Source organism: Piliocolobus tephrosceles, chromosome X, assembly GCF_002776525.5.
Source record: "Piliocolobus tephrosceles isolate RC106 chromosome X, ASM277652v3, whole genome shotgun sequence".
NCBI lineage: Eukaryota > Metazoa > Chordata > Mammalia > Primates > Cercopithecidae > Piliocolobus > Piliocolobus tephrosceles.
In genome coordinates, this window is record NC_045455.1 from 67,191,544 (window position 1) to 67,216,693 (window position 25,150).

At 39.9% G+C, this 25,150-nt stretch overlaps 1 protein-coding gene across 2 annotated transcripts; it reads left to right on the forward strand.

Moving 5' to 3' along the window:
- The first annotated feature begins 71 nt into the window (after positions 1 to 71).
- Positions 72 to 20,359, forward strand: SPRYD7 (SPRY domain containing 7). 2 transcript variants are annotated; one of them, XM_023187434.1, is made up of 6 exons: positions 143 to 444; positions 581 to 802; positions 5,430 to 5,546; positions 6,563 to 6,729; positions 12,693 to 12,795; positions 19,439 to 20,359. In XM_023187434.1, the coding sequence occupies exons 1-6, from the start codon at positions 339 to 341 to the stop codon at positions 19,534 to 19,536; spliced, it is 813 nt and encodes a 270-aa protein (XP_023043202.1). In that variant the 5' UTR covers positions 143 to 338; the 3' UTR covers positions 19,537 to 20,359. The 2 variants fall into 2 exon arrangements, with proteins under 2 accessions (XP_023043203.1, XP_023043202.1); XM_023187435.1 differs by lacking the exon at positions 581 to 802 and having other exon boundaries at positions 72 to 444.
- The last annotated feature ends 4,791 nt before the right edge of the window (positions 20,360 to 25,150 follow it).

Sequence of the window (25,150 nt, forward strand, 5' to 3'; positions counted from 1 at the left end):
GTGCGCAGGCGCACGGCGTCCCACAGCCTCAGGCCGGCCACGCCACGCCCCCTGCCTCGCCTCCGCGCGCCACTAGCCCCACCCGTCTCCCCGGCCCCGCCCCGCCGCTCGCCCTGTCGGGTCCCTCCACGGTCCCTTTGATTCTCCGCGTCTTCCTCGCAGGCCAGCCTAACCTCAGCCTGCATTGCGCCCTCCCGGCCTAGGGTGTCGCTGTACCGGCCTCCGAGCTCCACACAGACAAGTCCAGCGCTCGGGCGGGGGCAGGAGACAGAGCGGAGCGGCGGGGGGCGGTGTCGCCTCTGTCTAGGGACGGCGGCGGAGTCGGTGGTCCCTGCGCGATGGCCACCTCGGTGTTGTGCTGCCTGCGGTGCTGCAGAGACGGCGGGACTGGCCACATCCCTCTGAAGGAGATGCCGGCCGTGCAGCTGGATACGCAGCACATGGGTAAGGGCCCTCCCTTCCCCAGACCCAACGGCTCACGGGGCCAGGCGCGGCGGGCAGGGGGACCTGCAGGGTCAGAGGGTCCCCACGCTGCCCCGCCGTGCAGGCGACGCTGCCCCGACACCATTTCGTCTCACAGATCTTTCCAGACGCCGACGGACTCCACCTGGGCCCGGTTCTGTGTTCAAGGCTGCGCAGCCCTTTCTGTGTCTGTCATCGCGAGTGGGCGTGTGGACCTCCCATTTTCCCAGGAACTCCGAGGGCTTCCTCCGGAGATGTCACACGTCCCCAGGCGAGGGGGCGGAGAGTGCCCTCCTGCCGCGCCCCAGTCAAAACCTACACATTTTCAGAATGCTTCTAGGTCCGGTTTTGCTCCTCCTCTTGCCCTGACTGTCGGTCGGGTCTCTTGAGCCCCATCATTTATAGGTTGAAGCCTGTATTATTGGAAGTAATTTTCCTATCACTTAAAGTCAAAACAAGGCAGACTGCAGAAGTCTGAAGTCGCACCTCAGGTCAGAACTTGCCATTTCAACTAAAACCTCCCATTGCCCGACTCCTTAGTCATTGTTAGAGGTACTGTAATTTCATCTGATGGGTCTCTTCCCTACAGGTCAAGCTGTTGCAAAATAAAATAGCACTTTGCTCCTTTGCATCTGCTTTATCCTTTTAATTCCAATCCATATAATTTATCTAACATTCTTCCTCTCCTGTCATAGCCTCTTACTACCTTATTTCTGTTCTTAGACTTTTCCCAGGTAGTTTCATGCTTCTGGAATGTGGTTCTAGAAGGAGAGATTTCCCAATATAATTATTTCAGTTAGAGTAATGTGTTTTGTGGATTATTTTATTCTAACTATACTTCTGCACTTTTGATTTTTCACACATTTCTGATTGTTTAAAGGACAGTGCCTTGAAATAAAAAGGCACTTCTTAATATTTATGATAAAACTCTCTCTTGCCCATATTCCTAATAATTCTGGAAACACTCTGCCCACTACATTTTTGTATAACACATACTAAATGTGATAATTATGTAATCACCTTGTACATGTGTATTTACTTTTAATTCTTAGATCTCCCAAATGTAGTACAGATCCTTAATACATAAGTAATCTTTAAATTATTTTTTATCCATCATCATTTATAGACGATGGAGTTCAAATCCTATAGTTTTCCCCAGAAAATATTTCCATTTCAGTTACACATTTACTGAAGTAATATTTGTTAAGCAACTATCAGGTGGCAGGCATTGTTATAAGTGCTTAGAATATAGTGAAGGACAACCATACATAGTTCCTGGAACTCATGATCAACTGCAGCACTTCTTATCTTTACTGTTAGACTCTTGAATTACTGCAGTCTGCTCTTTGGAGCATTCCTTTTCTCTGCCGTCTGTTTCCTCTAGGAAGAGCTGGTCAGATACACTCATTCCACTATGTTTTATTTCTCCAAAGCTGTCCAGCAACTGTCAGCTACTAATTGGATGAAATAGAGTAATGTCATCTCCAAATTTTCTAACTGCATGGAAGATTTTTCTTTTTTTCTTTTCTTTTCTTTTCTTTTCTTTTTTTTTTTTTTTTTTTTTTTTTTTTTTTTTTTTTTTTTTTTTTTTGAGACGGAGTTTCAGTATTGTTGCCCAGGCTGGAGTGCAGTGGCACAATCTCGGCTCACTGCAACCTCCGCCTCACGGGTTCAAGCGATTCTCCTGCCTCAGCCTCTTGAGAAACTGGGATTACAGACGCTCACCACCACGCCCCACTAATTTTTGTATTTTTACTAGAGGCGGGGTTTCACCATGTTGGTCAGGCTGGTCTCGAACTCCTGACCTCGTGATTTGCCTGCCTCAGCCTCCCAAAGTGATGGGATTACAGGCATGAGCCACCGCGCCTGGCCAGGAAGCTTTTTCTTAACCTTTCTGTAAACTTAAATTATTCAATCACAGAGGAGCCTGATTTGAGAACCTGAATAAAATGAAAGAAAAGGGTTGTTGAGTTAGAAGAGCATGGATTGATCTTGACTTGAAACTGGAAATACATGGATTTGGTTGTGTGAAACATTATTATATTAAATAACCTAAGAAATATGATTTTTTTAAATAAAATTGTCTGTATACTTCAAGTGATTATCTCTCAGGGTTATCATTTTGGTGATGTTGTATTACTTAAAACCACTTTGGAATTCTTCTTTTGGAATTTTCTGTGGCATAGTTTTTGTAAGTATTATCATTGATGCCATATCTTTGGCTTTTAATTGTGAGTTGACATTTTAGAAACAAATGACTTCCAAGGTAGCTACTTTGAAAGGGATACCACTCATTTGGAAATTTATGTTTCTTAAAACATCCTCTGTGGCTATGTTTATGCGGCATTCTGGCTGTACTCAAATTTGCCTTGACTGTCTAAGCAGTACCAATCATTAAAACTACAGATTCAAATACAGGACATTTGTATACTTAAGAGAAATGAGATAAGCTTAAAATGATTCCCTAATGATTCATAAACACCCTGAATATTCTTTCTTTTTTTTTGAGAGACAGCCTCGCTCTGTCACCCAGGCTGGAGTGCAGTGGCCTGATCGCAGCTCACCGTAACCTCCGCCTCCTGGGTTCAAGTAATTTTCCTGTCTCAGCCTCCTGAGTAACTGGGACTACAGGTGCCCACCACCACGCCTTGCTAATTTTTGTATATTTAGTAGAGATGGGGGTTTCACCATGTTGACCAGGCTGGTCTTGAACTCCTGACCTCAAGTAATCTGCCTGCGTCAGCCTCCCAAAGAGCTGGGATTGTTGGCCACCGCGCCTGGCCAAGAGTATTTTATCCCATTGTGCTGGCAAAAGTCCTGAGATTCTAATTGTAGTTGATTAGGTCATGTAGCAGTTCTTAGTTACTGTGGCCAAGAAATGTGCAGGGCACTGATTGCCTTAACCTAGGTCAAATGTTGTACACCTGAAGCAGAGATAGTCAGCTTTCTTGGAACTGTTTTGATCTCCAGAGGGAAGTCTGTGGGGAAAGGGAGAACAGATGCTGCATGTCCACTACAAAGTGCTTAGCACAGCATATTCATTCATCCTTTATCAGTTATTTGATGAGCAGCTGCTCAATGCCAAACACTGCATGGTCTTTGCCATCAAGGAAGATGCTCTCCAGTTGAAACTACTGCAGGTATATGCAGTAGAAAGATGCAAATTATTTATAAAGGTACTTTCCCAGAATTTGGGAGTTAACTTTTTAAATTAGAAAAAAAAAGGATGCTAATGAATTTTTAGTAATCATACAATAGGATCTCAGTTTTACCTTGTTTAAGGGAGAGCATTTCTTAACCAGTTTAGAATTGTGTTAGAATCTGAAAATTTTGCATTTCTCTTATGTATTTGTCCCAAATAATTTTGTTTACCTGTGAATTCAGCTTTTTGTTACTATGACATAATTTTTTTAACCCCTTCTGGAAGAGTCCCATATAGTTCTAATATTCAGATCTGCTTGGCTGGTACAGTTATTGCCAGCAAAGTGGTAGTAGTGGCCACAAGTATTGGGAGTTATATGCATTGGTGTATGGGCTATTGCTTACATGTTAGAATTATGTGTATTCTCTGATATACATGTTTTCCTAAATCAAATTGGGACTAGGAACACATCAGGAGACAGTATCTCTCTTTCTCACTCTCATCTATAGATGTTGTTTCATCTAAAATAAAAATTTTCCACAAGAATAAAGTGCATGTAAGAATGTTAAAACCTTGTTTACATATTTGCAATGTGATTGAAGTAGCTATCTTAATAAACATTTTAAGATCCTAAAGTTAGCAGTTTTTCACTGTCAGGTACTTCAACATAGATGTGTGTTCTTTTTCATATTCCCTGTACTCTTTGGTTCTTACATGACTCATGCACAAGTATGGTAGCTTGTATTTAGTAGGCATTCAGGTGGCTTTTAGTAAATTGTTTTAATTCATTTGAATAGAATTGAAAACTACCAATTTACTAAAGTCTCTTGTGTTTATGTTTTGGTTTAAATTAAGAAATTATGAAATCATCAAATTGGTATCCTGGCTAAATATTAAAGGAGCTAGTCTATTTCTACCTTAAAAGTGTTTTAAACGTTCAATACAATTCAGAGTTATTACAGTTTACTTGAAACTGCTTAATTAAAACTTACTTCTCTAGCCCAGGCTAGAGTGCAGTGGTGCAATATCAGTTCACTGCAACCTCCGCCTCCCAGGCTCAAGTGATCCTCCCACCTCAGCCTCCCAAATAGCTGGGACTACAGGCTCATGCCACCACACCAGCTAATTTTTGTATTTTTTGTAGTTATGGGGTTTTGCAAGGTTGCCCAGGCTTCTCGACTTCCTGCACTCAAGCAGTCTGCCCATCCCGGCCTCCCAAAGTGCTGGGATTACAGGTGTGAACCACTGTACCCAGCGTGCTTAATTAAAATTTATACATACAAATGAATATTACTTATAAATGTTCTCTTAGGAAAAAATAGTGAATTAAATATTTAAAATAATTCAGCTATATTTCAAAGTACTTACAGTGTACCTATTTTTTGTGGACTGAGTTAGAACTGAACAAATTAATCCTGATTGTTGGATTGAAAATACAAAACTTGGCCGGGTGCAGTGGTTCACGCCTGTAATCCCAGAACCTTGGGAGGCTGAGGTGGGCAGATCACGAGGTCAGGAATTCAACGCCAGCCTGACCAATATGGTGAAACCCCTGTCTCTACTAAAAATATAAAAATATAAAAATTTTGCGGGGCATGGTGGCAGGCGCCTGTAGTCCCAGCTACTCGGGAGGCTGAGGCAGGAGAATCACTTGAACCCAGGAGGAGGAGGTTGTAGTGAGCCAAGATCATGCCACTGTACTCCAGCCTAGGCGACAGAGAAGACTCTGTCTCAAAAAGAAAAGAAAAGAAAAGAAAAGAAAAGAAAAGAAAAGAAAAGAAAAGAAAATACAAAACTTTACATAGTGTCTGCATTTTTTATTTAGGAACAGATGTTGTTATTGTAAAGAATGGAAGAAGAATATGTGGAACAGGAGGTTGTTTAGCCAGCGCACCTTTACACCAAAACAAAAGCTATTTTGAATTCAAAGTCCAGTCCACAGGTTGGTATAATGGTATTTTACTATTAAAAGTCCTTATTGTTCTAAATATTAAGAGTAAATTGTAACATATAAAAAAGATTCAGAAGGTAATATAAAAGCACCAAACTCTTAGAAGATCTGGGTCTTCTACTTCTTATTGTGTGATCCTGGGTAAATTAGTTAATTTAGTTAAATTAGGTTCAGTTTTCTTATCTATAAAATGGGTATTACAGGAGCTGCCCTTTCTGCCTCACAGGAACTCTATGTATGAAAGTGTTTTAAGACAAGACATGCTGTATAAATATAAGGCACTAGTATTTTTAATGGGATCCAGATGAACCCTCTTGTTTGGTCAAGCATATAAGGTCAAACATATAAGCAGCATATACTGTTGTTTTGGAGTACTTACACTGTTCCAGGTGCTTTACTTGGATTATCTTGTTGTATGTTTTCATAACCTTGTGAGGTGAGTACTGTTAGAATCCTCAGTTCACAGATAAGGAAACAAAAAGAGGTTAGGTAATTTGCGCAAGATGATGTAGCAGAGTCAAGATTTAATCTTCATTTGCACAATTCCAGGGCCCACTCTCTTATCTCCTAGGCTGCATTACATCTGTGGAGAACATAGTATAGTTTGCAAACTACTTTTATTTTATTTTATTTTATTTTATTTATTGAGACAGGGTCTGGCTCTGTCACTCAGGCTGGAGTGCAGTAGAATGGTCATGGATCACTGCAACCTCAACTTCCCTGGCTCAAACAATCCTCCCACCTCAGCCTCCTAAGTACCTGGGGTTACAGGCGCATGCTCCCATGTCCAGCTAATTTTTGTATTTTTTATAGAGACAGGGTTTGGGCATGTTGTCCAGGCTGGTGCAAACTACTTTTAAAAGAAGATTTTTTAAAAAAAAGTAATAGAAAACAATTTAGTGATAATGCAGCACTTCCTTTAAAAAGTTTATACTCCCTTTTAAAATAACTCTGTTTATGGTTGTAGTCTTCAGATTTTGAGGGCATTTAAACTATTATATTTTTAGGAATCTGGGGTATTGGTGTTGCAACTCAGAAGGTTAACTTGAATCAGATTCCTCTTGGCCGAGATGTGCACAGTCTGGTGATGAGAAATGATGGAGCCCTTTACCACAACAATGAAGAGAAAAATAGGCTGCCAGCAAACAGTCTTCCACAGGAAGGAGATGTGGTGGTGAGTTCCTTCGTGGAGTTGCTTTCCACTGTAAATGACGAAACTTGAACTGCTTTTAGTATCTACAGCTTTGCCTGGGAGTTTGTGGTTTGAATTCCAAAGCAATGGAATTGGATCTAATGAGATGGTGCATTTTCCAGGAGAGCACTTGGTGTAAATGTTGTGCCCTACTCAACTGCCCCCTCGTTTTTAGAGCTGCCACTGGCCAGGAAAATCAGTGTGAACCCTTATTTCTACTCTGGAGAATTAATGACAGGCTGGCTGCTGACCACACATTCCTGTTTCTCTCATATTAGAGAAACCTTGGCCCACAATTGTAAGTTTGGTTTGCTGAAGCTTATATTAGAAAATGCTAGATATTTTTGAGGCTGGATATCTCTTAGGGAAAATGTTCACATTTATTTCTTGGATTTTGTTTTGTTTTGTTTTTCTTGGAGTCTTGCTCTGTCACCTAGGCTATAGTGCAGTGGCATGATTTTGGCTCACTACAACCTCCACCTCCCAAGTTAAAGCTATTCTCCTGCCTCGGCCTTCTGAGTAACTGGGATTACAGGCACACACCACCATGCCCAGCTGATTTTTTTGTATTTTTAGTAGAGATGGGGTTTCGCCATGTTGGCCAGGCTGGTCTCGAACTCCTGACCTCAAGTGATCCACCTGCCTCCGCCTCCCAAAGTGCTAGGATTACAGGCCAGAGCCACCGCACCTAACCACACATTTATTTCTTAATTTGTTATGAAATTCTGTTAGAGAATTACAGCATTTTATCAGAAATGTTCATCTTCATTAAACTTAACCTAATTAAACTCTTCAGAGAACACAACTCAAAATCCTAAAGCTTGATTGTAGAAAAGTTTTTCTTTTTTAGAAAGCAGAGGATAGTAAAAGTTACATGTTATTAAGACTTTTCTGTTTTTACTCCTAACTGGCTATATTTAACTCTTTACAAAGCTAGCACATTGAAAATGTAATCCAAAGATTTCTTTCTGTCTTTACCAGATACTTCCTCCCACACTGCATATCCAAAACCCCTCCCTATCCACTGAGGTCAGGCTACTGATTGAGAACAGAGTCCTAGAGTCTCCTTGAGCCGAGGTGCCATTGTACACCGAACCTTGGGTTCTCAATTCTGATATCAAGTTGAGAGGAATCCGTGAATAATCAGAGAAAGTTTCTAATAAGATGATACAGATAAGAGAAATCCAGGTTAATTAATTATAAAAAAGTACAGTATTTTAGAAAGAATGAAGAAAGGTGTGGAAATTAAGATTCTTAATTATGGCCTGATCTTTCTTCTCTTTTTTGCAATTTAAAAAATATGAACAACAGTAAGTTTTTAATTGTTGGAAGTTTTTTTCCGGAATTTACTAAAGAAAAAAGGAGATGAAAGGCATAAGCCATTTAAAAAATCTGCTTTTCCCCATTCTTTTTGAATAGCTGGTTCTATATTTGTAGATCATTGCCAGATGCCCATAATATGGAACATCCTTATTCAAATGGTGATTTCTTGAAAGAGAATCTTGAAGTCAAGTTGATGCTGTCAACCTGTTTACCCTAAAAGATGAAATTCAAACATAAGAAAGGATAATCAGTAACAAATGTTTTTCTTTGTTGATGAACTGAAACTTCTACCTGCCTTCCTATCTCATTTCATTCATTGTAATGTCTGATAGCATAATGTTACAGACTGAAGAATGCCACTTTTAGTCTGTCAGTGTCGTTAAATTAGACTTCAAGTTTTCATACTTATTCTCATAAAAGGAGAACTAAAACTATGAAATACATGCAGAGCCAAGAAAATAAAAACATTACCCTGCCATATTAACTTTATCTTCATAGTTCAAACACTAGAGAACAAATTTTACCAAATTGTTAACGGTGGCATGGAATAAGTAGAATGGATTATAAGACAGGAAAAGCATTCTCATGTGTTTAGAGAAATCAAGAAAAATAAGCTCTGAACATCTAACCAAATGATTTTATGATTATATTCATATGATTATCACCCAGTACAGCATAGCCTGCTACAGAACTAGAAAGAGATACATGACACAGTTTATGCTTACTTTCCCCTTTTTCTTTTTTTTTTTTTTTTGTGACAGAGTCTCACTCTGTCGCCCAGGCTGGAGTGCAGCGGCATGATCTCGGCTCACTGCAAGCTCCACCTCCCAGGTTCATACCATTCTCCTGCCTCAGCCTCCTGAGTAGCTGGGACTACAGGCTCCTGCCACCACACCCAGCTAATTTTTTGTATTTTTTACTAGAGACGGGTTTTCACCGTGTTTGCCAGGATGGTCTCCAACTCCTGACCTCGTGATCTGCCTGCCTTGGCCCCCCAAAGTGCTGGGATTACAGGTGTGAGCTACCAGCCTACTTTCTCCTTATACGTATAATTCTGAAAAGTTCAAATTTCATTTTAACATGCATTTATCAGTTTAATTTTAGAGAAGTCTTATAAACACTCTAATAATAACAATAACGAACACTTCTAAGCTTTTATTTATTTATTTATTTATTTATTTATTTATTTATTTATTTATTTATTGAGATGGAGTCTCACTCTGTTGCCCAGGCTGGATTGCAGTGGCACCATCTCGGCTCACTGCAGCTTCCACCTCCTGGATTCAAGCAATGCTCCTGTCTCAGCCTCTTGAGTAGCTGGGACTACAGGGACGTGCCACCAGGCCTGGCTAATTTTTGTATTTTTTAGTAGAGATGGGGTTTCACCATATTGCACAGGCTGGTCTCGAACTCCTGACCTCATGGTCTGCCCACCTTGGCCTCCCAAAGTGCTGGGATTACAGGCATGAGCCACCATGCCCAGACCTAAGTATTTATTATGGGCACTGTTCTAAGTGCCTGGCAAGGATTAAATTGTTTAATGCTCATAATGGCCTTTTGAAATAGGTATTATTATTATTATTATTATTATTATTATTATTATTATTATTATTTTGAGATGGAGTTTTGCTCGTTGCCCAGGCTGACGTGCAATGGTTCAATCTCAGCTCACTGCAAGCTTCCCCTCCCGAGTTCAAGCGATTCTCCTGCCTCAGTCTCTCAAGTAACTGTGATTACAGGTGCCTGCCACCACTCCTGGCTAATTTTTTTGTGTTTTTAGTAGAGACAGAGTTTCGCCATGTTGGTCAGTCTGGTCTAGAACTCCTGACCTCAGGTGATCCACCCGCCTCGGCCTCCCAGAGTGCTGAGATTACAGGCGTGAGCCACTGTGCCCATACAGTAGTGGTAGTATTATCCCCATTTTACAGATTAAGAGAAGTTAAGTAACTTCTTATGTGAGTTAATTATGAGACTATATAGCTCGGCCAGGTACTATGGCTCATGCCTGTAATTCTAGCACTTTGAGAGGCCAAGGCAGAAGGATCCCTTGAGCTCAGGAATTTGAGACCAGCCTGGGAAACATAGTGAGACCCCATCTCTATAAATAAATAAAATTTAAAAAGAAAATTAGCTGGGCAGAGTGGCATGCCGCTGTAGTTGCAACTACTTGGAAGGCTGAGGTGAGAGAAACGCTTCATCCCAGGAGATAAAGGCGGCAGTGAGCCATGATCCTGCCGCTGCACTCCACCCAGCCTGGGCCACAGAGCAAGACCTTGTCTCAAAAACAAAGACAAAAACCAAGATCGTACCTGAAGCAGTCTAATTTCAGAATCTGTTCACTAACCTGCACACAATTATTAATGAAGACATAGAACACATAGTATATTTTGCTATTATTTTGGCAGAGTCAAACCCAGTTTCTTCATCACAGAATAGATTAGGTTAGAAAATACTTGAACTGGCCCATCACAGTGGCACATGCCTGTAATCCCAGCACTTTGGGAGGCTGAGGCAGGTGTATCACACTGAGCCAAGATCACGCCACTGCATTCCAGCCTGGGCGACAGAGTGAGACCTAGTCTCAAAAAGAAAAAAAAAAAAAAAAAAAAAGGAAAGAAAATACTTGAGTAAACTATGCTGGGGGTGGGACTTCTCACATCCTTCCTCTCTTCTTTGGTACTGGGATCTTGCTGCTGCAGGCTTGCGTTTAATACTTGCTTGTTTGAGGATGGGCGTGGTGGCTCACACCTGTAATCTCTGCACTTTGGGAGGCCAAGGCAGGCAGATCATTTGAGGTCAGGAGTTCAAGACCAGCCTGGCCAACATGGTGAAACGCCATCTCTACTAAAAATACAAGAATTAGCCAGGCATGGTGGCGGGTGCCTGTAATCCCAGCTACTCGGGAGGCTGAGGCAGGAGAATCTCCTGAACCTGGGAAGCGGAGGTTGTGGTGAGCTGAGATCATGCCATTGCACTTGAGCCCAGGTGACAGAACGAGACTCTCTCAAAAACAAAAACAAAACTTGTTTGTTTGCAGTCGACCACTGGGGGGTGAAGGTGCCTGGATTACAGCCTCACTGATCTGAACTGCTAGATTTCTGGTAGTCCCATAATGAAAGTAACATGCTTTCTTTTTTTATGTAATTAAGTTTTTGTTCTTTAAAATGAAAACAGACTTTTTCATTAGAAAAGTGAATCCCAGCCATCAGTTAGCTTTATTACTATATCTAAAGACACAAACTAAAGTGAAACAAAGGCAATCTATGTACTATTTATCTTTCTCAATATTCCTTAATTATTAATAATTGTTTAAGTTAACCCTGGCTTTGTTAAGAATTGAGAATCTTTCATAGCACTTACCACGTTAGCTTCTCTGGGCTTTTGCTGTCTTGCTTTTAAAGAGAGAGAATTAAGACTAAGATGATCTATAAAATCTTTTTTACCTCTAAAAAGCTTTTAACTTGGTAGAATTTTTCTACAGTCAGAAATCCTGAAATCCTTGAAGTGGTTTGCTTATTGGTCTATGATGACTTCTCTATTGAAAGATCTCTGCTGTCTTTCAAGGGAAAGATCTCTTTTTGTTATCAGTAGCTATTGTATAAAGTTTTAAAGAGAGATATGGTGATTAAGAGCAAGTGTTTAAAGAGAGGCATGGTGATTTAGAGAGAGGTATTGTGATTAAGAGCAAGTATTCTGAAACCATACTGCATGGATTTAAATCACAGCTTTTCCACTTCCTAGCTGTGCAACCTTAGGTAAATTACTTAATCTTTCTGTGCTTTAGCTACCTCATCTGTAAAATGGGGATAATAATTCTATCTTCTTGTGGGGATTAAATGAGTAAATAGGAACTGCCTAGAATAGTAGCACTATTGGTATATAATATGGGCTAACTCTTTTCTAGCATTTTAACAATAATTATTAACATCACTAATTGTGATTTTTTTCCATCAATAGTGTACTGATTAATTTTTATTACATTGTTTTTTAAGTCATTCGAGCTGTTATTTTTCTATTTTTTAACTTGAGACTAATTACCAATTTTATTCAGTTATAAACACCAGCTTTTCCTTGATAATACACTTGACAAATTTGAAACCAGGATAAGGAGATGTAGAAATGTGTTATTTCTTTCTGGAAATAAATTGTATAGAGATGTTTCTTCATAATTTGAAAACAGTGACAGGTAGTAAGTCCTGACAGTGAAAAAAACCTTTGTTTTTCCTTCTTAAGATCAAATTCTGTAGAGAGAGAGCAGTGTTTTCTGTATGAGTGTGAAAGTTTTATCTATTCATGGTATGTAGTACTTATATTATCTTAGCATTCAAAATATAAAATCCAGATTAGACAAATATAATTCTAGGATTTAAACTGAATCCTAGTTCAGTTTTACCTTAATGCTTTACCTCTAATGTGGACTCTTGGGATGTTACCTGACTTTATCCCCCCTCATAATCACTACTGATTTTTTTAGCTCAGTTCAAGTAGACTTCTACCAAATTGTCAACCCTTAATGAAAATCGTTGTCAACCTATGCTTAGCTTTTTGTGTTTCCATACTTCCCAGTCAATGCTTTCTGACAGCTCAGCTTTTATGGAACATTTCTGTTTTTTCCTTCCTAGGGTATTACATATGACCATGTCGAGTTAAATGTATACTTGAATGGAAAAAATATGCATTGTCCAGCATCAGGTATACGAGGGACAGTGTATCCAGTTGTTTATGGTAAGCTAAAATATTTCTAGTGTATTATTAGATGTAAACTTTTGTTTGGCATGTGTATCAGTCCATTTTCATACTGCTATAAACACATACCCAAGACTGAGTAATTTATAAAGGAAAGAGGTTTAATTGACTCACAGTTACGCAGAGCTGGGGAGGCTTCAGGAAACTTACAATCATGGCAGAAGGGGAAGCAAACACATCCTTCTTCACATAGCAGTGGGAAGGAGAAGATTGAGCAAAGTGGGGGAAAGCCCCTTATAAAACGATCAGATCTTGAGAGAACTCACTCACTATTACAAGAACAGCATGAGCATAACCACCCCTATGATTCAATTACCTCCCACCGGGTCCCTCCACAACACGTGGAGAATATGGGAACTATAATTCAAGATGAGATTTGAGTGGGGACACAGCCAAACCATATCAGCATGTATGTTACTTTTATAGCTATTATCTAGAAATCTGGGCACACTGTTAATAAGGACCTTTTTATTTTATTTATTTATTTATTGTTTGAGATGGAGTCTCGCTCTTCACCCAGCCTGGAGTACAGTGGCACGATCTCGGCTCACTGCAACCTCCGCTTCCTGGGTTCGAGAGATTCTTCTGCCTCAGCCTCCCGAGTAGCTGGGATTACAGGTGCCTGCCACCACGCCTGGCTACTCTTTGTATTTTTAGTAGAAATGGGGTTTCACCATGTTAGCCAGGCTGGTCTTGAACTCCTGACCTCAGATGATCCACCCGCCTTGGCCTCCCAAAGTGCTAGGATTACAGACATGAGTCACCACGCCCGGCCATAAGGACCTTTTTATATGGAATGTAGTCAGTAGGATATTACAATCCCACTTTGCAAGATTAAGGATAGTTTCTGTTCCCCATGTATTAAAAAAAACTTGCTAACAACAATGATTATACTTAAATATGCAATAACCATACTCCCTTTTTCAACATGTAGTTTTATGTTTTAGAAAGTTTCAAAAAGCTTTATTGAATTTAGAAAATTTTTTCTGCAAGTTATTGGGAATGATTGCATGACCAGGAAACATAATTATAAATAATATTTTGGAATTAGAGATGGGAATTTTATGTAGACTGCGCATTAATAACCTTTACAAAATTCCCTAAACGTTAACACTTTTCTGAGGGAAATAGTGACTTGGAATAGTTTCAAACTGATTGTTTTGCTTTGGTAGTCGCATATGTATAAGTGCTATTATTTCTATACAAGTGTGTCCCTCCAAGACTTGGGCTACTTGAGAGATGACTCTATACCACTTAATTACTTTAATTTTTTGTTTTTTGTTTTTTTTTTGCAACAGAGTCTTGCTCTGTCCCCCAGGCTGGAGTGCAGTGGCTCGATCACAGCTCACTGCAGCCTCAAACTCCTGGGTTCAAGCAATCCTCCTGCCTCAGCAACCCCAGTAGCTGGGACTACAAGTGTGCACCACTATTGGGATTACAGGCATGAACCACCACATCCAGCCTACCTTAATTTTATTATAGAAAATTCCAAACATGTACAAAAGTAAAAAGAATAGTATAATAAACCCTCATATACCCATCAGCCAGCTTCAAACAGTTATCAACTTGGAGCCAGTTGAGTTTCATCTACACCCCCCCAACCCCCAACGCTGCTATTGTTCTTCACTTACCCTCCTTGGGTTATTTTGAGGCAAATGCCAGATAATATATAATTTTATTCATAAATGTTTTATTCATATCTCTAAAAAAAGGTCTCTCTCTTTTTTTTTTAGAAAAACATAACCACAATGTCTTTATCCATTCTGCTTCATTTTTTATATTATCAACTTTTTTTTTTTTTTTTTGTTGAGACAGAGTGTCTCGCTCTGTCACCCAGACTGGAGTGCAGTATTGTGATCTCGGCTCACTGCTGTCTCCACCTCCTGGGTTCAAGCTGTTCTTGTGCCTCAGCCGCCAGAGTAGCTGGGATTACAGGTGTGTATCACCACGCCCTGCTAACTTTTGGGTTTTTTTGTTTTGTTTCGTTTTGAGACAGAATCTCGCTCCATCACCAGGCTGGAGTGCAGTGGCGCGATCTCTGCTCACTGAAACCTCTGCCTCCCAGGTTGAAGCGATTCTCCTACCTCAGCCTCCTGAGTAGATGGGACTACAGGCACGCACCACCACGCCCAGCTCATTTTTGTATTTTTAGTAGAGACGGGGTTTCACCATGTTGGCCAGCGTGGTCTCAATTTCTTGACCTCGTGATCTGCTTGCCTCGGCCTTCCAAAGTGCTGGGATTATAGGCATGAGCGCCTGGCCAACGTTTGTATTTTTACTAGAGATGGGGTTTCACCATGTTGGCCAGGCTGATCTCAAACTCCTGAGTTCAAGTGATCTGCCCACCTCGGCTTCCCAAAGTGCTGGGATTACAGGCATGAGTCACTGTGCCCAGCCTATTTTATATCATCAACTTTAAATAAACAGGTATATGATTTTTCTGCCTGTAGTTTTAGTAAGTCTAAAAATATTTTCTCATTTAAGTTCTTAAATTTGGGTTATAATAAGAACTAATTAGGACCAGCACGGTGGCTCACACCTATAATCCCAACACTTTGCAAGGCCGAAGCTGGTGGATCACTTGAGGTCAGGAGTTTGAGACCAGCCTAGCCAACATCGTGAAACCCTATCTCTAGTAAAAATACAAAAAATTAGCCAGGCATGGTAGCGCACTCCTGTAATCCCAGTTACATGGGAGGCTGAGACAGGAAAATCGCTTGAACCCGGGAGGTGGAGGTTGCAGTGAGCTGAGATCGTGCCATTGCACTCCAGCCTGGGTGACAGAGCGAGACTTCGTCTCCACAAAAAAAAAAAAAAAAGGGAAAGAAAAAGAACTAATTACGCCGGGCACAGTGGCTCATGCCTGTAATTCCAGCAGTTTGGGAGGCTGAGACAGGTGGGTCATTTGAGGTCAGGAGTTCAGGACTAGCCTGACCAACATGGTGAAACCGGGTGTGGTGGCACACACCTGTAATTGCAACTCCTCGGGAGGGTGAGGCAGGAGAATCGCTTGAACCCAGGAGGCAGAGGTTGCAGTGAGCCGAGATCACACCGCTGTGCTCCAACTTGGGTGACAGAGCAAGACTCCATCTCAAAAAAAAAAAAAAAAAAAGAACTAATTAAATGTTTTATAGTTTACTGTAAAAGCAGCACTGGTGCAATGACTCGTGCCTGTAATCCCAGCACTTTGGGAGGCTGAGGTAAGAGGGTTGCTCGAGTCCAGGAGTTGAGGACCAGCCTTCAGCAACATGGTGAGAACCTGTCTCTACAAAAAAATTTAAAATTATCCAGGTGTAGTTGTGCATGCCTGTAGTTCCAGCTACTTGGGAGGCTGAGCTGAGAGGATCTCTTGAGCGTAGGAGATGAAGTCTCCTGTGAGCAGTGGTCATGCCACTGCACTCCAGCCTGGCACCAGAGTAAGACCCTGTCTCAAAAGCAACATAAAATTAAAATAGCGTATCAATGATGACAAACTGGTATGTCAGAAGTATACAATAACAAATATAATAATATGATAATAGCCAAAGCTTGTGATTACCTTTTAGTTTAAGGTTTTCATTAGCCTTCTTTTCTCCTAAAATTACTTTTCACTCATTTTACCTTCTGTGTCCTTGCATGTAAATGTGTATTTTAAAACTCAGTTTAGTGTTGCATATTGGGTAAGCCTAAAAGCAATTCCTTTATTTACTTGAGTAAATGGAAATTTAGCTTGATATTTGAAATAGGTTAGCCTGAGAAATAAAATAAATATCAGTAGAGTGACAGTTATACAAGTTAACTGTAGCAAATAAGTTTAATGCTCTGTTTCTTTTATTCAGCATTATTTGTAATGTACTAAGGTTATAGATACTAAATTATATTTCATAAATTGAACTCATAAATCAGTCCAATTAAACCAAGTATTTTAATAGCCTGATCCTGTCAAAGATAAACATAAAACTTAAATCCCCTTACCCTTTTGTCTTCCATCCCTAATCCCTGATCAATCCAATCATTCATTTTGTCTCTTCTTACACTTAACCTATAGAGAGAAAAAGACTGGATAACATTGAAGAAGTGTGGTTACAAAGTTATGACTTCTTGGCCGGGCGTTGTGGCTCACGCCTGTAATCCCAGCACTTTGGGAGGCCGAGGCAGGCGGATCACAAGGTCAGGAGATCGAGACCATCCTGGCTAACACGGTGAAACCCCGTCTCTACTAAAAATACAAAAAATTAGCCGGGCGTGGTGGCGGGCGCCTGTAGTCCCAGCTACTCAGGAGGCTGAGGCAGGAGAATGGTGTGAACCGAGGAGGCGGAGTTTGCAGTGAGCCAAGATCGTGCCACTGCACTCCAACCTGGGTGATAGAGGAGACTCCGTCTCAAAAAAAAAAAAACAAAAAAAAACAAAGTTATGACTTCCAGCCTAATCTGAGCTCTCAATAATTTTCAGCAATTCTTTGTGCATGTCTGTGCATTCTGTGCTTCTTGCATTCTCTATTCATCCTCTGAAAATGCCTTGCTTTCTACTTTACAAAAAACAGACGATCACAAGTGAACTCCACCTTCCCTCTCTCTTCAAGTCCAGTCCTGCCTTCTTTCCATGTCATCTCAGAAGTGGTGCTCGGCATGTTGCAGATACTCTTATCTGTAGTCTGGGTTCCAAACTCCCTAACTCTGGAATGTCACTTTGACAGTTATTTCATCAATATCTCATGTCATGGGCCTCCCTTTTCACTGCTTTTTTTTTTTTTTTTTTTTTTTTGAGACGGAGTCTCGCTCTGTGGCCCGGGCTGGAGTGCAGTGGCCGGATCTCAGCTCACTGCAAGCTCTGCCTCCCGGGTTTACGCCATTCTCCTGTCTCAGCCTCCTGAGTAGCTGGGACTACAGGCGCCCGCCACCTTGCCCGGCTAGTTTTTTGTATTTTTTTTTTAGTAGAGACGGGGTTTCACCATGTTAGCCAGGATGGTCTCGATCTCCTGACCTCGTGATCCGCCCACCTCGGCCTCCCAAAGTGCTGGGATTACAGGCTTGAGCCACCGCGCCCGGCCTTTCACTGCTTATAAACATTGAGTCCCATCCCAAACGCCCTTCTTTGGGCATGCATCCCTCACTAGTCCTGTGTTTCCCCTTCCCTGGATGGCCACATTTCTTCTAGAATAACCTACATCTGCCATCTTTATTATTTTTCTTTCTTTTTTTTTTAACATTTAGGTTCGGGGGTACATGTGAGGGTTTGTTACACAGGTAAACTGGTGTCACGGGGGGTTTCTTGTACAGATTACTTGACTAGCTCAGGGGGTAGAGCATTTGACACCTTTATTGTTATTGTTCGTTTGTTCTACAGCCCCATCCAGCTGCCATTACACCACTCATTAAAACCACTCTTGTTAAAATCACTGGTGACTTCATGAATGTCAAATCTAGTATTTACGTTTTATTCTGCATTTATGCTGAAATATAAAGTATATAGTAATGTGCATTAAACTTATATGTGCAATTTAGCAAATAGCTATCAAGTGAACACCCACATTATTATGACTTAGATCAAGAAATAGAACATTTTCTTGGCCCAGATGCAGCCCACACCACAGCTACATTCCTCAGCCAGGGGGAGTAATCAGTATTGGATGAGAGTGCTAATTATTTACTTGCTTTGCTTTACAGTCATGTTTTGTTTTGTCATCACCAGGGTCAAGTTAATGAACATACTCACCATCCCAAAGGTTTCCTTCTACCTTTTATATCCTACTCACCTCTCCCTACCCCAGCCCCAACCAACCAACCACTGATCTGCTTTCTGTCACTACAGATTACCCTGCATTTTCTGGAGTATTATCTTAACAAAATCATATGGTCTTTTCTTTTGGTCTGGCTTCTTTCACTCAGCACAATTATTTGAAGATTCATTTATGCTGTAGCATATATCAATAATTCATCAGTTTTTAATGCTGAGAAGTGTAGCACTGTGTGAATATATCACAGTTTCTTTATCCTTCACCAGTTGATGGATATTAGGCTTGTTTCCAGTGTGGGGTTATTACAAATAAAGCTATCGTGAGCATTTGAAAATATGTCTTTGGATATACACATTCATTTCTCCTGAGTAAATGCTGATAAAAACATTTCGAAGCTGAGTAAGGCCTGCAGTCTGGTTCACAGTAGTGTGCCAATATCAGTTTCCTGGTTTGGATGTTGAGCTGTAGTTATGTAAGATGTTACCACTGGGGCAAACTGGACAAAGGGGGCACTGGACACTCAACATTTTTGCAACTTCCTGTGAATCTATACTTTTTCAAAGTTAAACATTTTTTTAAAAAATAATATATCTTAATTGTATACAATTGAGAAAATACAGATAAGCAAATAAGAAAAAAATTACTCATATTCACATCCTCTTGAGAGAATTATTAATAATATTTTTATATATATCCTTCCAATGTTTTTGACAGATTTTTATTTTTGTTGTGTCTGTTTTTACCCATAGGATTATGTTTTGTAACAGGGACAGCAGATATATTTATTCTTCTTACCTATTAATATTGTAGTATTATGGAGACAGTTTATTTTATTTTTTAATTATGTATTCATTCAAATTAAAGTGTTTGTTTTTAATTTATTTTCTTTCTTTTTGTATCCTTTAGTTGATGACAGTGCAATTTTGGATTGCCAGTTCAGTGAATTTTATCATACGCCTCCACCTGGTTTTGAAAAAATATTATTTGAACAGCAGATCTTCTGAATGTATTTGTTTTTGAAACTTGTATTTCTGCACTGTTAAAAAATGTTTATCATTTAATAAAACTTTACCTGGCCTATAGATGAAAATATATTCTTAAAAATATGCTTGTTGATGCTAAGGAACCAGTGTATTCAGTATACCACCCTGAAGTTGTGATTTGAAATACTTTATGTTTTGTGAAATGAAAATAAGCATTTGGGCAGTTTATTTAATTCTTATTTAAATAAATAGAACTATGGGTTTAATTAACAGTATAACATGGCTATATATACATATATATATATATTTAAAGGGGACTCTTTCTTACATAATATATTTGTTTTGATAGAGATACAGAGTTGGGTGGGTGTTTTTGTCACTCTAAAGTGTAGACCTCATTCAGTATTTTAGGTCTGCAATTGGATAATTTTGCCGCTTAGTGTCCTTTTTTATATACAATATAACAAAGTGAGAGAAATTTATGTTATTGGCAATTTTATTTTTGGCAATCTATTTACTGTATCATGTACCACTTTCCTTAAAACTTAAATTGCTTATTTTGTTGTGTAATGTCATTGCTTTTGATTTGCTTTGTGAAAGGAGATAAACGTTTCAGTAATTGTCAGAGCATTTTATTGCCTCAGGCTGTATTACCTCAATTTCAGAGTAAGTAGTGGTTGATTAGTAATGTAGTATACACTGGCAGACATCTAGAATAGTATGATGCTTTATATTTAAATGAGATTATTCTTTTAAGGACTTTTATTTGTATGTTTTCTGTAAGAAATAATAAAATAATTGTAATTAAGGGATATGCCATACTATATTAAACACATTCTTCCTATGTTGTTAGTTATACACTAAATTCACATCACCTGTGATTATTTCAGTTCCGAGATAAGTGAATCCTCTTCACGACCCTGAGTCTTTGCCGGGTTCCTAGAATCACTGTCCTTTAACTGTTAACGCCCTGGGACCTGAACCAATTACTCTATACATCTTTAGATACGTTGTCTGTTTTCAAATGAGCATGGCAAGGATGCATACTTTTCCCTCCTTTATCAACTAGAAACAGTACATTGTTCAGGAAAACATGGGTGTTAGAAAGAGATCCAAATTGTAGTTTTGCTGCTCATCACATTTTCTCTTCTCTAAGTCTCAGATTCCCATTTATAAAAGGAGCAATCATACTGACATAAGATTCTATGATTAAATAAGGTAATACATGTATAACACCTTAATAATCATAGGCACTTGCACCAGGTGCGGTGGCTCACGCCTGTAATCCCAGCACTTTGGGAGGCCAAGGTGGACGGATCACAAGGTCAGAAGATGGAGACCATCCTGGCTAACACAGTGAAACCCAGTCTCTACTAAAAATATACAAAAAATTTAGCCAGGTGTGGCAGGTGCCTGTAGTCCTAGCTACTCAGGAGACTGAGGGAGGAGAATGGCATGAACTCAGGAGGTGGAGCTTGCAGTGAGCCGAGATTGCCCCATGCACTCCAGCCTGGGTGACAGAGTGAGACTCTGTCTCAAAAAAAACTAAAAATAAAATAAAAATCATAGGCACTTAATAAGTGTAGTTTCCTGGATGGTAAAGCACCAGGGAAAGTGGTTTTCTTCTTTTTTTTTTTTTTTGAGACGGAGTCTTGCCTCGTCACCCAGGCTAGAGTGCAGTGGCGAGATCTCAGCTCACTGCAACCTCCGCCTCCCAGGTTCAAGTGATTCTCTTGCCTCAGCCTCCCGAGTAACTAGGACTACAGGTGCCCGCCACCATGCCCGTGTGATTTTTGTATTTTTAGTAGAGATGGGGTTTCACCATGTGGGCCAGGCTGGTCTCGAACTCCTAACCTCATGATCCACCCACCTCGTCCTCCTGAAGTGCTGGGATTATAGTGCTGGGATTATAGGCCTGAGCCACCACGCCTGGCCAGAAAGTGGTTTTCATGATGTGCCTCAGACCGACAACATCAGCATCACTGGAACTTGTTAAAAATGGACACTCTCAGACCCCACCACAGACCCACCAAATCAGAAAGTGGGTCATAGCACCTAGGAATCTGTGTTTGAACAGTCCCTTCAGGTGAATCTGATACATACTAAAGTTCAAGAACTGCTGTTCAGTGGAGAATTATTTGCCTACTGTAAATTTTCAAGATGCTGTTCTTGAACTATAGAAAGCCAGACAAAATGCATAAGTAATACATACATAGCTAAATTTCATATACCTTCAGGAAAAATTTGGGATTTATGAAAATAAATATCACTCAAGTATATCTATCTTTTCAAAGCATATTTTCCATTTTTGTCTGCCAAATAAACAATAAAAAAGGATTTTGTAGGATTCTTTGAGCCTATAGGTCAAAAATAGCCCATGTTATTCCATGATGCTGTCTTCTCTTTTTCTATAAATACAAACTGTTCTAAAAAACTAAGTCGACCGGATGTGGTGGCTCACGTCTGTAATCTCAACACTTTGGGAGGCCGAGGCGGGTGGATCACCTGAGGTCAGGAGTTCGAGACCAGCCTGGCCAACATGGCAAAACCCCGTCTCTAACAAAAAATACAAAAATTAGCCAGACATGGTGGCATGTGCCTGTAATTCCAGCTGCTCGGGAGGCTGAGACATGAGAATCACTTTAAACTGAGAAGCAGAGGTTGCAGTGAGTTGAGACTGCGCCACTGCACTCCAGCCTGGGTGACAGAGACTCCGTCTCAATAAATAATAAATAAGTATATTTTAAAAAGTACATTGACTAGGAGAACTTTTAAAATGAAACCTTTTGTTAAGCCAATAGAATGATACTAATACAGTATAATGCCCATACCTTAAATATATAATGATAGCTAAATATGAATGTAGATGAGACACAAAACATTCTCGTATTTTAACATGCAAAGACGGCCGGGCGCGGTGGCTCAAGCCTGTAATCCCAGCACTTTGGGAGGCCGAGACGGGTGGATCACGAGGTCAGGAGATCGAGACCATCCTGGCTAACATGGTGAAACCCCGTCTCTACTAAAAAATACAAAAAACTAGCCGGGCGAGGTGGCGGGCGCCTGTAGTCCCAGCTACTCGGGAGGCTGAGGCAGGAGAATGGCGTGAACCTGGGGAGGCAGAGCTTGCAGTGAGCTGAGATCCGGCCACTGCGCTCCAGCCTGGGCGACAGAGCCAGACTCCGTGTCAAAAAAAAAAAAAACATGCAAAGACTTGCATTTTTTCCTGGCACAAGAAGGCATTGTTCACTGTCTTGATTCTGTTTATTGCAAAAGTCCATTTGTCCATACTAGTGTAGTTTTTCACACTCAGACTGAAAATTAATGATATATTTTCCATGTTATTTCAGTGATTTAAACTTTGCAAGATAAGTAAGTGAAACGATGAAAATTTTATGAACAATCAGTTTACATATTAAAAACCAGAAAAAGAATTTGGTTTTTAACTGCCTTTGGCTCATCAGGCAAAATTACTGAGCTATGTTGTAACTTGGATTACAAACTATTAGGGGTTAAGAATGGTATAAAATTGTAATTTGAATTAAGGCTTTTCTAAATCACTAACAAAAACAGACAAATGCATGGTGTTTTGCTCACATCTTTTTACTTTATGTTTACTTCTTAACGTAAGTCTAGATAGGGACCAGAAGCATAACTGGAGATGTAAGTGAAATCTTGAACGTGGTAAGAGACATTAAATCAATAATTTATTTTAGATAACACAATAACCCTGAAAAAATTGTGAGAAAAGAATCTGTAATCCAAACTGGAATTTTTCTGTATGAAGGCATAACCAAGCATAGTACTCGTAAATGGAATATAATCAACTACTACTTATATTAATTTGCATTATTAATGCAACCTGGCAGGGAGACACTATTGGGAGCTGACTGGGCTGTTCATATGGATGAGTGGAAACAATAGTAGAATCAATTAACTATTGTTCTTCCATTTACTGTGTCAAATATGAGACTTTCTTCCAACTTGCTTTTTTAAAATAATTGGGACCAAATTATTACAGTAAATAGTGAATACGAACACAGAATAATGTTAGCTATAATTAGTGATGTAAATGAATCACACCATCCATCTAAGAGTTCTATGGAAATTTAAAGGAAAAGTCCCATTATTGGTTGAAATGTGTAACCTGTAGTCTCAGAGGAATCATTACAAGATAGTCATTTAACAATTGAATCACCTATGTGTTGTGTTTCATAAATACAGTCATGTTGCTTAATGATGAGGATAGTTTCTGAGAAATGCATGTTAGGTGATTTCTTCATTGTAGGAACATCATAGAGTGAACTTACACAAACCTAGATGGTACACACCTACAGACCCACACACCTACAGCCTCCTACACACTTAAGCTATGTGGCATAACCCATTCTTCCTGGTCTACAAACCTGTACAGCATGTCACTGTATGGCCTACTGTGCACAATTAAAACACAATGACAAATATTTGTGTATCCAAACATAGAAAAGTACACTAAAAATATAGTATAAAAGATTTTTTTAAAAGATATGCTTGTATAGAGTACTTACCATAAATAAATAGAGCTTGCAAGACTGGAAATTGCTCTGGGTGAGTCAGTGAGTAAGTGGTGAGTGAATGTGAAGATCTAGGACATTTCTGTACACTACTGCAGTCTTTATAAGCACTACACACTGAAGCTACACTAATTAATTAAAACTTTTTTCTTCAATAATAAACTAACCTTAGCTTACTCTAACATTTTTACTTTATAAACATTTAAACTGGGGCCAGGCGTGGTGGCTCACACCTGTAGTCCCAGCACTTTGGGAGGCCAAGGTGGGCAGATCACGAGGTCAAGAGATCAAGACCATCCTGGCCAATGTGGTGAAACCCCGACTCTATTAAAAATACAAAAAAATTAGCCGGGCGTGGTGGCAGGCACCTGTAGTCCCAGCTACTCAGGAAACTGAGGCAGGAGAATCACTTGAACCCGGGAGGCAGAGGTTGCAGTGAACTGGGATCACGCCACTACACTCCAGCCTGGACACAGAGCGAGACTCAGTCTCAAAAAAGAAAGTTTAAACTTTTTAAAATGTTTTTACTCTTTTGTAATAACACTTCACTTACAACACAAACACATTATATAGCTGTACAAAAAGATTTTCTTTATATCCTTATAAGCTTTTTTTCTATTAATTTTTTTAACTCTTTAATACTTTTTTGTTAAAAACCAAGACATAAACACACACATTAGCCTAGGCCTACAAAGGGTCAGGATCATCAATATAAGTGTCTTCCACCTCCACATCTTGTCCCACTGGAAGGTCTTCAGGGGCGATAACAGGCATGGAGCTGTCACCTCCTATGATAACGATGGCCTCTTTTGGATACCTCCTGAAGGACCTGCCTGAGGCTGTTTTACAATTAACTTTATATATAAGTAGGAGTACACTGTAATGACAAAAATTATAGTACAGATTGGTCCAATGGCAGTGGGTTATCATAACATATTAACATTTAGTGTCACTAAAGTTGGTATACAGCCCACTACTGCTAAATTTGAATGGCTTACTTTTTTTTTTAATTAAAAAAAAAAAAAAGGCTGGGTGCACTGGCTCATGTCTGTAATCCCAGCACTTTGGGAGGCTGAGGTAGG

Bases quoted from the DNA above. Each gene is read 5' to 3' on its own strand.
- SPRYD7 (XM_023187434.1), top strand. From the start codon at position 339: ATGGCCACCTCGGTGTTGTGCTGCCTGCGGTGCTGCAGAGACGGCGGG. The intron at 803-5,429 runs GTCCGGTTTTGC...TTTTTTATTTAG, and splicing joins CATTTTCAGAATGCTTCTAG to GAACAGATGTTGTTATTGTA. The intron at 6,730-12,692 runs GTGAGTTCCTTC...TTTCCTTCCTAG, and splicing joins CACAGGAAGGAGATGTGGTG to GGTATTACATATGACCATGT.